A 16,195-nucleotide genomic window follows, 5' to 3' on the forward strand; every position below is an offset into this window, starting at 1 on the left:
GAAGTTAGCAGTTTTTTCAGACTCTTTTACTGTCTTCTGTTCTCTACATCAGATCCTTACTATCTCATATCTGAACCGTTACTGCAGCCTCTTACAGAGTCTCCTTGAATACTTTAGTTTCTTAAAGCACTTCTGTCATTGCTACTTCTACCAATGAAACAGGCTTGATGCTTTAAGAAAAGATTCTTTAGAAACTGCTGCTTTGGGAATTCCCTGGTGGCACAGTGGTTAAGAATCTGCCTGCCAATGCAGGGGACACGGTTTCGAGCCCTAGTCCGGGAAGATCCCACATGCCGTGGAGCAGCTAAGCCCATGCGCCACAACTACTGTGCCTGCGCTCTAGAGCCTGCGAGCCACAACTACTGAAGCCCGCACGCCTAGAGCCCATGCTCCACAACAAGAGAAGCCACCGCAATGAGAAGCCTGTGCACTGCAACAAAGAGTAGCCCCCGCTTACCGCAACTAGAGAAAGCCCGCATGCAGCAACGAAGACCCAACACAGCCAAAAATAAATAAATAAATTTATTTAAAAAAAAAAAAAAGAAACAGATGCTTTTAAGAAAATGGTTCTGTGTTGCTTCTAGGATCAAGTCATTGAAGGGTACCTGCAGTCTGACCCCAACTTACTTTTCCAGGTTTTAATTCACTCTGTTCCCTTACAGGTGTGTGCCCCAACCAAACTACTTCACATCTCTGAACATGCCTTGTGCTTTCTTTTTGTGTCATTTCTTCTATTTCCTCATCCTCTTTTGTGCTCATCAAAAATGTCTTCATGTTCAAAGAATACCTGAAATTTAAAATTTTCTGTGAAACCTTCCCTAATTACCCCTACTGGATATAATCTCAATTTCTTTTATGTTCCTAAGGTATCTGTTGTGTGGTACTTACTATACAGTGTCTGTCATTATAATTTTTTGTTTACTTGTTTCACGTCCCTCCTACATTTTAGTCTCCTTGGAGGCTGTGGCCACATGTTACTAAGGCCAAAACAGTCCTTAGTAGAATGCTTTGAGCATATTTGGAACTCAGTACATATTTAATTAATATCTATTTTAATTTAGGTAATTTTGATGTAGAAGTTATAATTGAAAATATAAGCAGTGAATAGATTGATGTCATAAATATATTCTATAATTGGGAACCCAATTTAAATCAGTTTCAATTTGCAAAAGAACTTATACTAAAATTTTATGGCAAAATGTTTCAAAATCAAGGGAGGAGTTTTTGTTCTTTTTAAATGCATATATTCTGGAAATTATGTTATAGGTTAAAATACAACAGTAGATTAAACTGTGATAGTGAAACTAATGAGATATTTTCTTCTAAATTTCTTTTCTTTTTACTTTAGTGGAGGCATGATTTTTTGCATGGATGGATAAAAGTACCTGTTACTCATGAAACACAGGAAGAATGTCTTGGGATGGCGGTGTTAGATATGATGAGAATAGCCAAAGAAAAGGATCAGACGCCCCTGGACATCTATAGCTCTGTCAGGTAATTTCCTTATGTAAATCCATATTCATAAATATGAACAGTTACAGTTTTTATATAAGTTATTTGTGTTTTCTGTGTTTGCCCATACTTTTTTTTGGTGTGGGTTGTTTTTGTTTTTATTGAATGATTCTTTAAATTCTATAGTGCTTTACAATTTTCAGAAGTTCCAAACACATGATTTCATATAATCCCATAATCATTTTTTTCCCTCTACCCCTATAGTATCCCCTCCTCCTTTCCCTCTCCCAACTGGTAACCACTAGTTTGTTCTCCATATCTGTGAGGCTGCTTCTTTTTTGTTTCATTCACTAGTTTGTTGTATTTTTTAGATTCCACATATAAGTGAAACCATACAGTATTTGTCTTTCTCTATCTGACTTATTTCACTTAGCATAATGCCCTCCAAGTCCATCCGTGTTGCTGCAAATGGCAAAATTTCATTCTTTTTCATGGCTGAGTAGTCTTCCATTGTGTGTATGTATGTATGTACGTATGTATATACCACATCTTCTTTATTCATTGACCTGTTAGTGGACACTTACATTGCTTCCATACCTTGGCAATTGTAAATAATGCTGCTGTGAACATTGGGGTGCATGTATCTTTTTGAATTAGTGTTTTTGTTTCTTTTGGCTGTATACCCAGGAGTAGAATTGCTAGGTCCTATGGTAGTTTTAATTGTAATTTTTTGAGAAGCCTCCATACTATTTTCCACAGTGGCAGCACCAATTTACATTCCTCCCTCTCCAACATTTGTTATGCATTTTTTTTTTTTGGGATGATAGCCATTCTGATGGGTGTGAAGTGATATCTCATTGTGGCTTCGATTTGCATTTCCCTGATGATCTGCAATACTGAGCATCTTTTCATGTGCCTGATGGCCATCTGCATTTCCTCTTTGGAAATATGTTTATTCAGTTCTTTTGCCCATTTTTTAATTGGGTTGTTTATTTTTTGATGTTGAGTTGTGTGAGCTGTTTATATATGTTGAATGTTAATCTTTCATCAGTCATATCATTTGCAAATATCTTGTCCCATTCAGTAGGTTGTCTTTTCATTTTGTTGATGGTTTCCTGTGATGTGCAAAAGCTTTTAAGCTTAATTAGGTCCCATTTGTTTAATTTTGCTTTTATTTCCTTTGTTTTAGGAGATGGATCCAAAAAAATATTGCTGCAATTTATGTCAGAGACTGTTCTGCCTACGTTTTCCTCTAGGAATTTTATAGTATACGGTCTTACATTTAGATCTTTAATCCATTTTAAGTTTATTTTTGTGTGTGGTGTTAGAGAATGTTCTAATTTCATTCTTTTACATCTAGCTGTCCAATTTCCCCAGCACTGCTGAGCACTGTCTTTTCTCCATTGTATAGTTTTGCCTCCTTTGTCATAGATTAATTGACCATAAGTCTGTGGGTTTATTTCTGGGCTCTCTTTTCTGTTCCATTGATCTCTGTGTGTCTGTTTTTGTACCAGTGCTATACTGTTTTGATGACTGTAGCTTTGTAGGATAGTCTGAAGTCAGGTAGAGTGATTCCTCCAGCTCTGTTTTTCTTTCTGAAGAATGTTTTGGGGGCTTCCCTGGTGGCGCAGTGGTTGAGAGTCCGCCTGCCAATGCAGGGGACACGGGTTCGTGCCCCGGTCCGGGAAGATCCCACATGCCATGGAGTGGCTGGGCCCGTGAGCCATGGCCGCTGAGCCTGTGCGTCCGGAGCCTGTGCTCCTCAACAGGAGAGGCCACAACAGTGAGAGGCCCACGTACCGCAAAAAAAAAAAAAAAAAAAAAGTTTTGGGTATTTGGGGTCTTTTGTGTCTCCATACAAATTTTAAAATTATTTATTCTAGTTCTGTGAAAAATGCCATTGGTATTTTGATAGGGATTGCATTGAATCTGTAGATTGCCTTGGGTAGTATAGTCATTTTAACAGTATTAATTCTTCCAGTCCAAGAACCTGGTATATCTTTTCATCTGTTTGTCATCTTCATTTTGTCTCATCAGTGTTTTATTGTTTTCTGAATACAAATCTTTTACCTCCTTAGGTAACTTTACTCCTAGGTATTTTATTTTTTGATTTCATAATAATTAAGTATTGTATGAGTAACTTTTCTTCCTTATGTAACGCGGACTTTGTGAGATAAAAGAAATCATTATTTTTTCCTTTTTCTTTTTCCTGTTTTATTGAAATATAGTTGACATATAGCACTGTAACAATGTAAGGTGTACAGCAAAATGACTTGACTTACATAATAATGAAATTATTATCACATTAGATTTGGTTAACATCCATCATCTCATGTAGATGGAAAAAAAAGAGAAAGAAAAAGTATCTTTTCCTTCTGATGAGAACTCTTAGGATCTACCTTCTTAACAGCTTTCAAGTAATACCATACAGCAATGCTAACTGTAGTACATTACATTCTGAGTACTTATTTATTGTATAATTAAAAGAAATTACTGAAAGAGTTGGAGTACTACAGAAAATATCATAGTGTTAACTGAACTCGGGTTTGGCTGCTCACTGCTTGAAAGCCAATACTTGAGAGACGAGTGCTTGTAGGAATGGAAAGATTGCTTTATTCTGGAGGCCAGCAACCTGGGAAGAATGCAGATTCGTGTCCCACAACCACCTCCAAATATTCTGCTCGGCCATGAAAGTTTTTAAAGGGAGAAAGGGGAAGTAATCTCAGTCTGTCATTGAGGCAGGAGTCACATTCTTCACCATCTCCCACTGCATGTGAGTTTGTCGACTCCTAGTGATCTTTCTTTAGATGCTTTCTTTTTCACACAGTTTCCTCATGAGATTACTGAAGGGGAAGCTGGGAAAAAGAGCTTATCATCTCTTAATTACTTATTCTTCATTTCTTCTTAAATCTAAGAAAAGTATCAACAGGTTAGGCGAGGCATTGGGTGATCAAAAGATTTGAAAGATGTGCTTGGGCTGGAGGCTAGTTAAAATATAGCTTTGCTAAAGTGGCAATACAAAAGGGGTCCCCTGCAGAGAGCTGCTTCCTGCAAAGGGTTGCTTCCTGCAAAGAGCTGCCTACAAATCCCCACTGTCAGACATCATTCCATTTCTATGGGATTATGGGTGAAGGTCTGTCTTCTGTAACTTCTTCATGCTGACATAGGGTGTGCTGTATTCTTAGAGTAGAAGATGTCAACATGGGTCTGTAGCATCTCTTTGCTGGCAATTTTAGTTGCCCACTTACATATACGGGTAGAACAAGCTACAATTATTTTGAAGCCCACAAAGATACAGATGATTAAGAGCAGTAGTGTTATTCCCAGTCTCTTGAGGCTGGTTCTTGGAATTGTGCTAGCCATAGATTCAGTACATCTCAAGATGGAGCAGCTTATGTCATGGTCACAGTCTGGTCATCATACAGTTAGCTCTTCCCCTCTGGTGGCAGTTATAGTATCTGTACAACTCAGGAATGTACATCAGACACTGAAAGTTCTGTGACTCTATTGTCCTAATTATTAATTTCTTGGGCCTGCTCTTTGTGACTGAGGGAGTCCTGGGAGACTTAAGCTTTTTTATATACAAGAGGAGCCTTTGTACTTGGGTGGGAGCCCACAAGGTTCTGCTTGGTTTCAATAGGTGTTCAACACCTATTTATTATTTAGTTCATTCATTCTGAAACGACTAGGTAAATTCAAAGGAATGAAAAAAACACCTGGAGACATAATTTCTGGTAAGCACAAATTGTATAAATAATTGAGTCAGTATTTCTCCATATTTTACTTGAATTAGTATCACCTGAGGTGCCTGTTAAAACAGAAGATTCTTGGGCTCTAACCCAAGAAGTTGGAATTAGTAAATCTGAGGTGATGCCTACAAATATGAATTTTTACAAGTGTTGTAGGAGATTTTTTAAAATTTCAGCTTTATTGAGGTGTATTTGACATATAAAATTGTTAAGATATTTAAAGTGTACATCATGGTATATATACATATGCATTGTAAAACGATTCCCTCTATCTAGTTTATTAACACATCCATCACCTCACATATTTTTCTTTTTTTTTTCTTTTTGGTGAGAACATTTAAGTTTTACTCTCTTAGCAAATTTCAATAATAGACTACAGTATTATCAGTTATAGTCACCATGTTTTACATTAGCTCCTTAGACCTTATTCATCTTATAACAGATCCAGCAGATTCTTATACAAGTGATCCACATTCTCCAAATTATTCTTCTGCAAATTGAATTCTGACAGTCAAGCCTATATGATTTTTTGAAACACTACTCCTACAGCCCAGCTTTAATGGCTATAAAACTTCCACTCTTTTTAAAGGTATATATGACTATTATAAGAATGCTTTGATTGTTTTTTTGAAGTTTGAAGACTAAACATTTGTTTTACATATTATATGCTTACCTGATTAGAAGTTTGAGGACGTCATGATCTGGTTAAAATTCCTTTTATTCCTAGAAATCCTTTTCTCAATAACTGGCTTCAGTCCCTCCTTTGCTGAGTGCCCTCAAAACAGTTAAATACCCAATTTACAGGTTATCAGTTTCTGTGTTTCCCTCTTTGGTTTTAGGTATTCTTGTTTTATTTTCAGATGTCTGGTAGTCCTTAACCTAAGGGTGCAGGCCATAGGGTATGATTTCAGGAACTCAATGAGGTGTCTTGAAGATTCCAACATCTAAAGGAAAAACGAAAACATTTCTGTTTTCCACTAATGCCTTGATCTTTATTAAAATACAGACAAACACCTCTTAGGATAGTAACTTATTCATTCGTTCATTCATTCATTCATTCATTTAACAACTTTTTATTGAATACCTGCTACAGCAAGACCATAGTAGAACGGAGTGAGGGAAGGAGTATCTCAGATGTCGTTAATAGACACTGAAGGGGCTTTGCTGGTGGTGCAGTTGTTGAGAGTCCACCTGCCAATGCAGGGGACACGGGTTCGTGCCCCGGTCCAGGAAGATCCCACATGCCGCAGAGCGGCTGGGCCCGTGAGCCATGGCCGCCGGGCCTGCGCGTCTGGAGCCTGTGCTCCACAAATGGGAGAGGCCACAACAGTGAGAGGCCCGCGTACCGCAAAAAAATAAATAAATAAATAGAAACTGAAGGAATTGAAAGGAACACAGTTGAAGAACAGAAACTTTGAGCCACTGAAAATGAGTTTTTAAATATGAAGCCATCTCTAGGCTTAAGCTATGATAGAACACTTATGCTTTGGAGACCATAATATTGTCCAAAACCTAGTGTCCTAAAACAAGTGAATGTTTAAAAATTGTATTTCTCTGATTATCTTTACCAGGATATAAATGCATCTGCAAAATTCTGCATCATTTTTCCTTTATTTTACTTTTAAAACTGTGAAGATATTCATTATATTGATAAGATTTCATGATATTTTAAAACAGTTTTATTCAGGTATAATTTACATATCATAAAGTTCACTCATTTTAATTGTACAGTTCAATTTTTTTATTGAGTTGTAAAGGTTCTTTATATATTATGAATACAGGTCTCCAGATATAGGTTCTCCTGTTTATGATTTGCAAATATTTTTCCCATCCTGTGGATTCTTTTCACTTTCTTGAAAGTATTATTTGCAGCACAAGAGTTTAAATTTTGAAGTAATCTAATTTATCTGTATTTTCCTTTGTCTTTGGTACCATGATATTTTAATATTAGATAAATAATTTATGCCTCTACTGAAGGAAAAACATGCCTGATTTGCTTGACTTCTTAATGTAACTTAACTCACTGATGTTTTCCGAATTTTCACTTCCAGCTCATTTCTGAGAAATAATCAAGGAACTCTACTCATTTTTAAAATTTTCAGGAATAATGGAAGAACAGATGAATGATTAGTTCTTGGCAGAATGAAATAAGCTTCTTTGTTCCTAGAAATATCCAGTAGAGTATGGATCTCTGACTAGTATAACTAAAAACATATTCTTTCCCAGACTTAAAAAAAAAATACGTGTAAGATAACATCTCTGTGTGTCTATGCCTGTGTGTTAGGTGCATCTGTGTCTGTGAGCACATGCCTCTGTGTGTACATATGTACCTGTATATATCAATATGTCTTTGTACATCTCTTTGTGCATGTGTATGTATAAGATACTTACTCTTTTGTATGCCAGTTCCTAATTGGACATTGTGGCTTAGGTATTGGAGTGCAGAAAATAAAGGAAACAAATAAGATTTTTCTGTTTTCATTCTCCATCTGCTCTTTAAAATCCTAGGTTTGCTAAAGGGTGGGAAGAAGAGAGCTGGAAAATGGAAAGAGTTTAAAGGAGACCCTGCTGAATTTGCAAACACTAGGCCAGGGCCAAGGCCACTTACATAGCAACTGAGGTATATTATATACCTCATATCACTAGACTCCCTTTCTAGACAACTAAGCAAATATTAGAGTTTCCAGTGGCCTACTCCAATTGTAATAATAAGATGCAGGTTTCATTTTATGGTACAAAAATAGTATAATAAGGCAAGGCTTAATTTCAGAACTTTTAGAGCCTGAATTTTAGGCTACTTTAAAAATTCAATATAAGAAAAACATCAGGAAAAATGTTTTTATGCTTCAAAAGTTAACAACTATGTCTCTTGAAAAATTTTAGTGTTTCTAACAAGTCTGGTTCGGATAGCATGACATCAAAGTGGATTCACTATATTTAAGAAATCATACATTACTGTGGTGTTAGCAAAGGATGTATGTCTGGTCCTTTATTCCAGGGATCAAAGTGGAAAGACTTGTAGTTTGTTATCTTAAGCTCTTCTTTTTATGTCCAGATAAGCTTTCAAAGCCTTGTTAAATCAAGTAGCCATTGGTGTTTATGTAAATTGTAATCCAAATTTATTAAGGCTCTTGGTATAACTAAAGTTTTTGACAGAAGTAGATAAAGTAGGAATCATTTGTATTCTGATTGTATTTTTAAACCTTTTCAGTTTTTTTCCCCTACACTTACTGAGGCTCTCCTATATCCTATCAAGACTTTCATTAAATTTTATATATCTGTTTATCTACAAATATATAATTGCCATGAAAAGGAAAGGAGTGTGACTTTTGATATCTGAAAAATGAGTAGAATTTAGTGGGTGGAGAGAGGTAAGTGTTGGAGGTGGAAAGTAGATGCTCATGGAAGAGGCCTTGTAGCAGAAGGGACCATAGGAAGAATGAAGAGAGTCAGTATGGCTAGAGCTCAAAGAGTTAGTAGGTGATGAGGCAGGGACTAGACTATGTAGAACCTTAGCAACGTGTTGATAAGGGTAAGAACACTAAGAAACTATTTAAGAGTATTAAGCAAGGGTAAAAAGATTAGATTTGTGTTTTTAAAAGATCCCCATGACTCCACACCAGTGTAGAAAACAAATCAGAGGGTTGGAAGAGAAAATGGAAATGTGGGTCAACCAGAGAGTAAGGCCATTGCAGTAGTTCCTCCAGGAGATGCAGTTGATTGGGTTAATAATGAGGAAAATGGGCAAATTAGAGAAATATTTAGAAGGTAAAATCAAAGGAAAATGGTGATGGATTGAATAGTGGGGGTTGATAGAGAGGTGGTATGAGGATGATTTCCTGAGTTTCTAGGGCTTGTGGAAATAGGGGAACTGTAGTGCTGTGTACTCGGATAGGGAATGCTGTAAGAGGATCTTTCGGGGAGGACGTTAGGGGGACTCATGAGTTTGGTTTGACACATTGTTTGAGGCACTTTTGAGACATCCATGTTATAAGGGTAAATTGACTTGACTGTGGAAGATATGGGTCTGGAGCTTAGAGATCTGGGCTACAGCTAGAGATATCACAGTCATTTGCATATAGAGTATCTAGTGCGAAAGAAAGTGTAGATAAGAAGAGAAGAGGGCCCATAATTAAGTCTTGAGGAACTCCAACAATTATCACCAGCTAAAGGGGATTGAACCTGTAAAGAAGATTGACGAGTAGCCAAAGAAATAGGAAGAAAATCAGGAAAGCTAAGGGGAGACAGTTTCAAGGAGAGCATGATCAACAGTGTTGGATGCTGCTGAAAAATGACAAGTAAAATGAACAAGGAATTTGGTTTTAGCAACATGGAAGTTTTTCTTGATTTTAGCAAGAGAAGTTTCTACGGAATGATGGAACAGAAGCCAGATTGGGGTGAGTTAAGGAGTAAATGGAAGGAAGGAAAATAGAAATGGCTATATAAACTTCAAAAAGAAGCCAGATAGGCTGTAGCTGGAGGAAGATGAGGGATAAGGAAATTTTACATTTAAGATAGGAAGAACATTAGTATTTTTAAAACTTGTGGATAGAAGAGAAATAATATATAGGGTAAAATTCCCCAGAGGGTGGATATATATTAGAGGAAAAGAGGGGGTATAGGTAAGTACATGTCAAAGGAATGGCTTTAACAGATTTATACCTTATTTATTGTAACAAGTGGGAAGGAGGAGAGAATGAGTGCAGATGTATGAAAGTTTGCTAGCAAGATACTGAGGGATCTCTGCTTAGAGAAGCTTTTTTTACTTTTTCTCCCTAAGAAAGAGGTGAAGTCATTTGCCGAAAGTGAAGAGAAATGTAGCTGAGGTTTAAGGCAAAAGAAAGCTAGGAGGTTTGAGGATTTTGGAGAGGGTTGGACATAGTTGTGGGACTTGGGAAAATTAATTAAACAGAGAAATGTCATAAAAGTGATGGCAGTGATAAAAGCCTATTTGAAATTGGTGATTACGAATTTATGATGCAACCTACCTACCTTGTCAAATGACTTTCTCCAGCAGCTTTGGCTACTTGAGTACAAAACTGAGAGTTCCTTAAGTGGATTAGGGTAGAGAGGGAAAGGGAGTAAGTAAGCAGTGGTATGCTGGTAAATGTTTAACAACCAGTTCTTAAAAAAAAAAAAAAGTCTGATTTGTTTGTAATTTTTGCTGATATCCATGGTTTAAAAACCCTCTCTGTGGCCAGTTTCAGAGTATCAACCTGACATTACTGAATGCGGAATTGAAAAGAGATGAGGAATAGCAAACCTTTTCCACCACTCGGATATGATAGACATTTATACCTCAAAAGCATAGATAGTAGTAAAATGTAAAATAAAATTAAAAATGTAAAATAATTAGGAAGTGATGCCTTTTGAGTAATCGTTACCTATATTTTAAATATACTTAATTTGTAAGTTTATTTAAGTTAAATTTTAATGATCACTGTTTAATAATCAGTGCTATTTAACAAATAATCCTTAAAATGTAACAATAATCTCTAAACATTAGCCAGCTCCATCACTCAGGTACGGTAGAATGTGGTAAGTGATATTATGGAATGGTGCACAGAATGCTGTCATACAAAGGGAGTAGCATCTAACGAGGTTATAGAGGTCCAGAAAGGTTTCCTGGATTTGATGATGCTTGAGCTGAGACTTGTAGAATGAGTAAGAGCTAACCAGATAAGAGATGGGTGATGGGAAGGAGGATTAGCATATGTGAAGGCATGGAAATTTAATATAGTTGTACCTTCAGAAATAAAATGTTTTTCATTTGTGAGACATTGGAGCAGGAGAGAAATAAGTTATCTACCTTCCTTAGGATATTTTACATAGAGATGGAAGTACAAAAGATTCAGAACATTTCCAAATGGAATGTTTTGATTGCAAAGGAATTATTAGGAGTTATTGAAGCTTGCCTGAGAAAAATAATGCATACAAAAGAAGTGTGTTTACCTAATGTATATCGGTAGCATCTAACAAAATGTAACAATTTCCAGAATTCAGATACATTTTAGAGTACAGCCAAAAACTGGTATATAAGATAATCAGAGAAAATAAATTTTTAGACTCCAATGTTAACTAGACTATGTCTTCATTTCATTATGGAAGAAAATGTTATCTCTTGCTCTAAAAATTTATGGTGACTCAGAATTTGTAAAGGCATTCACATCATCAAACAAAACCTTAAGGTTTTATACTGTATGGATGGTGGCTGTGTCACTTTTTTCCATTTGACTACTGTGCTGTTTACTTATTACGGAGAAAGTTGGTGACTTCTCTTTTAATTTTGTTTTCCAATTTGTTCTGCTCTTGTGTGTGCTCTTTACCCCTAGCTACAAGACATTTTTACCAAAATGTGTTCGAGCAAAGATCCAAGACTATCATATTTTGACAAGGAAGCGAATAAGGTACAGATTTCGCAGATTTATTGAGCAATTCAGCCATTGCAAAGCCACTGCCAGAAACTTGAAACTTAAGTATCTTATAAATCTGGAAACTCTTCAGTCTGCCTTCTACACAGAGCAATTTGAAGTAAAAGAACCTGGAAGAGGTCCTTCAGGTGAGGAGATTTTTGCAACCATTATAATAACTGGAAACGGTGGAATTCAGTGGTCAAGAGGGAAACATAAAGAAAGTGAGACACTGACAGAACAGGTAATCCTCAATGATATGTTCTCATTCTTTGTTAATTTAAGTAGAATGGCAGTAGAAGCAAAGTACTTTTAGTCATTTGAAACATGGTCTTGCACTTCTCTTCTCCCATTGATACAAATGGAAGTTTTTAATAACGTGATGCCAACAAGGTCATACCCTATTGTTCTTTTCCCATTGTTCTTAAATGGCATTTAATTTAATTTTTTATGACTAAATAATTAGTAATGGTGTTCTTGTAGTTTCACTCTTGAATTCTAAGAGTGATGTTTAAGGTAGTTTTCTTCCTTTTTTCCTTTTACTATTATTGATAGTATGAAGCACAATCATGAAATTTAATTAGTTCGAAAAGATTAATTTTCATTGATTTTATGATGTATACTTGTTAAATAATTTAGTTTTTGTTTGCATTACAAATTTTAAGTTTGTTCATATCTATGTGGTTCTTAGGATGTTATCTGATATATATATATTTTTTATCTTCATTCTTTGGTAAACTCAATTTTCTGGCAATGGTTTCTATTAATGTTGATTGGATTGAAGGGTACTATAGCACTCTTTAGATTCCTGGCACCCTTTAATGCTCTCATTTTTAAGTGAAAGCAAGATACAGTGTAGTTTTAGGGTTACATTATTGGGGGAGAGAATCCCATTTAATGCTTAATCTATTGGTATCAATATTTTTAAAAAAGAATTTGGAATGAAATCTCCTTCATAAGAGTCTTGTTTTAAAATGGCTCCATAAATTCTACCTGTTTTTAATATCAACTGCTCTTAATTACAGGATTTACAGTTATATTGTGATTTTCCTGATATTATTGATGTCAGTATTAAACAAGCAAACCAAGAAGGCTCAAATGAAAGCAGAATTGTAACTATTCATAAGCAAGATGGTAAAAGTCTAGTAAGTTTGCTTTATCATTAATAATGGTTATGTCTTACAGTTGTCAGAAATAAGTATTTCAGAATCTTAATACCAAAGTTACTTTCTTGTAGGGATGTTGATTATAGTTTTAAATAGAGCTGTAAACATAAACAACAATTTAGTAAGCTTTTTGATTACATCTATCTTTTTGTATCACTACCAACACTATCTTCCCGTAGACTATCTTGTACGTTAATGTATTTTTCAGTCATTTTCATAATTAGAAAAAGCACCAGTTACCTCCTGCCCTCTCCTCCCCCACCCCCAGCCTCAATTGTGCTAGTTCCCTGTTGTAATGCTCATTCCTCACTACAGTCAACCCTTTGTATCTGTGGGTTCCATATCCACAGATTCAACCAACCGCAGATTGAAAATATTCAGGAAAAAAAATTCCAGAAAGTTCCAAAAAGCAAAACTTGAATTTACTATGTACAGGCAACTATTTGCATAGCATTTACATTGAACTTACAACTATTCATATAGCATTTACATTATATTAGGTATTATAAGTAATCTAGAGATGATTTAAAGTATATGGGAGGATGTAAGTAGGTTTTATGCAGATAATATGTCATTTTATATAAGAGACTTAAGGATCCACGGATTTTGGTATCTGTGGAGGGAGAGATAGATGCAGAGGGATGGAGGAACAACTGTATAATCTTTTTTACCAATAGAGATGTACGTAATTCTGGTCATACCACCTCTTTATATAACAAAATGTAAACCAATCCCAAGTGATCCCTACCCAAACTGTGAGACATGTTTGACTCTAAAAGATTAACCCCTTCTCTTTTTTAAAATAGCTTCAGAGGGAATTCCCTGGCAGTCCATGGTTAGGACTCTGTGCTTCCACTGCAGGGGGCATGGGTTCAATACCTGGTTGGGGAACTAAGATGCCCCATGCTGCATGGCGTAGCCAAAAAAAAATAATAAAATAAAACAGAATAGCTTCAGACACCCCACTTACTTTAATTGAAAGGGAAGAAATGAATTCCTTTATACTCTGCTCTTAAATTGCTTATTTTTCTGGCTCTGTTTTCTTTCTAACTCAGATATTTCTTGTACTTGGGGCTTAAACGTCATATTAATGTTATTTGTTTATTTAACTTAAGTATCTATATAACTTACCTACCAGGCCATTTCAGGGTTTTATGACCAAAATTATAAAACTTGCAACTCACTTTCGTCAGCATGCCTTCCTTTTCTTAGGTATTAATCCTTTGTTGTACAGGTTTGCAGTTTGCCAAGTCTTTTAACATTGTTTATGGTATCTTTTATAGTACCTATTTTTATGGCCTATTTGTGTTAGCTAGATACCTTTTGTAGTTCAGATACCTCACACAGTTCTCTCCTTATTATAATTTTTGATATAAGTCCATACTCTGTGTTCTCATTGTGACTAAATATTGCTGAGCCAAGCATTATATCGTGATCACATGTCCATTCTTGTACATACAACTTTTTGTTTTTCTGGGAGTTGATCATACCTTCAACTTTTTTCAGTATTTCTAATTAATACAAACTTTTATATCAGATTAGATAGATTTATAATTAAGATGACTAGCACATTTGTCTAATAGGTGTATTGGAAAATACAATAAAATTATGGGTGTAGAGTGAACTATAACTAGAAAGGCATGATAAACTCATATTTGAGAGGGCCTTAAATATCAGACACAAGAATCTGTAATTCACTTTGGGTAATTGGGAGCCTTAAAAGACATTTGAGCAATTTAGAAGAAACCAATTTAGAAGAATTATCTAACAACATGGAGTGAAAATAATTTTCTTCTTTTTCTTTTCTCCTCTTAGGAAATTGAACTTATGTCATTAAGAGAAGCTTTGTCTTTTGTGTCATTAATTGATGGATATTACAGGTTAACTGCAGATGCACATCATTATCTTTGTAAAGAAGTAGCACCTCCAATGGTGCTTGAAAATATACAAAGCAACTGTCATGGCCCAATTTCGTGAGTAATACAGACTTTAAAAGTAAAATTTTTTTTAAAGTAAATGAGGTATTTACATAGAAGAGTTTACACAACAGAATGATATACCTAGGTTTAGGAAGTTTAGGAAAGAAATATTATCTTAATCTGACAGAAATTGTTTTTCTTTTAATGAAAGCCTATTTCCAATCAGACTACATAATAATTAGAATTATTTAGAATATAACTTACCATCTGTATCCCAATCTATAATACTAACTTGCTGTATAAGTTTGATATTTAGTTCCCTAGGTGTGTTTAATTAATTCTTCGGTGTTAATTTTTTTTAAAACCTTCCAATTTATGTTTCATTAATTTGGAAATACTGCAGAGGAGCCACAGTGCAAAATTTGATAATCATCATTATTTTTGGATAATCCATCTCCTTCTACTGAAAGCTTTGAACACAAAATGTATATGATGTCCATATTTCTAGACTAGTTCTGTGCAGTATGTTCCACAGTGATGAAAATGAAAATGTTCTATATCTGTGCTGTTTAATAATTGCTGCTAGCCACATGTGGCTATTTAGTATTTAAAATGTGGCTAGTGCAACTAAGGAACTGAATTTTTAATTTAATTTAATTTTAATAACTTTACATTTACAGTTGACCCTTAAACAACACAAGGTGTTAATCCACATATAATTTATAGTCCATCCTCTGTATCAGTGGTTCCTCTGCATCCTTGGATTCAAACAACCACAGACTGTGCAGTACTGTAATATTTACTATTGAAAAATATCTGCGAATAAGTGGACCCTTGCAGTTCAAACCCACGTTGTTCAAGGGTCAACTGTAAATAGCTTCATGTGGCTACTAGCTACCGTGTTGATACACACAGTTGTAAACCTTTACTTTAACACTGATAAAGCCAGCTATCATGCACAACATCTATTTACCCCAAGTCCTAGTTATCTTTCAGCCAGGATGTGCTTTATGATTGGCACCAGGTCTGAAGGACTTGAGCAGAAGAAACAATCTGGGATTTTGAGCATACGTTTTTTACCTTAACCTATCCTTAACTATTTGAGAAATCATGTCCTGACTGGTATTTAAGACTGATTTGGCCTATACCTAATGTCTGTTTAAGAAGTACAGTTGATATGAAAAAGTTGCACTACTTGAACATTCTATAATTTACATATTCAGTATTTTTTAAAATCCTACATCCATTCATTCATTATCCATTCATTCATTATCCATCCATCCATTCTTTCATTTATTTGTAGAACATTTACTGAGTACCTGATATGCACCAGGCACTGGTTTAGGTATGAGAAATACAGTAATAAGTGAAACAGATAACTCTTGCTTTCATGTAGATTGCATTTCTTTCAAGATGTGCAGCTTCAGTTAAACATGTAGCAAATTTTAAAAATTTGTAGTCTTTGTTGCTTGTCATGGGTCTTCTATTAGACTTTGGTA

General features: G+C 35.3%; 1 protein-coding gene across 6 annotated transcripts in view; it reads left to right on the forward strand.

Moving 5' to 3' along the window:
* LOC115863861 (tyrosine-protein kinase JAK2) overlaps positions 1 to 16,195 on the forward strand; it is a 377,772-nt gene that overhangs the window by 327,005 nt on the left and 34,572 nt on the right. For all 6 annotated transcript variants that reach the window (XM_060300897.2, XM_060300898.2, XM_060300896.2 and 3 more), the window contains 4 exons: positions 1,349 to 1,494; positions 11,534 to 11,855; positions 12,637 to 12,756; positions 14,593 to 14,750. In XM_060300897.2, coding sequence (XP_060156880.1) covers positions 1,349 to 1,494; positions 11,534 to 11,855; positions 12,637 to 12,756; positions 14,593 to 14,750 — 746 coding nt within the window. The remainder of the gene's footprint in view (positions 1 to 1,348; positions 1,495 to 11,533; positions 11,856 to 12,636; positions 12,757 to 14,592; positions 14,751 to 16,195) is intronic.

The sequence above is a fragment of the Globicephala melas genome, chromosome 6 (genome assembly GCF_963455315.2).
Source record: "Globicephala melas chromosome 6, mGloMel1.2, whole genome shotgun sequence".
In the NCBI taxonomy this organism is placed as follows: domain Eukaryota; kingdom Metazoa; phylum Chordata; class Mammalia; order Artiodactyla; family Delphinidae; genus Globicephala; species Globicephala melas.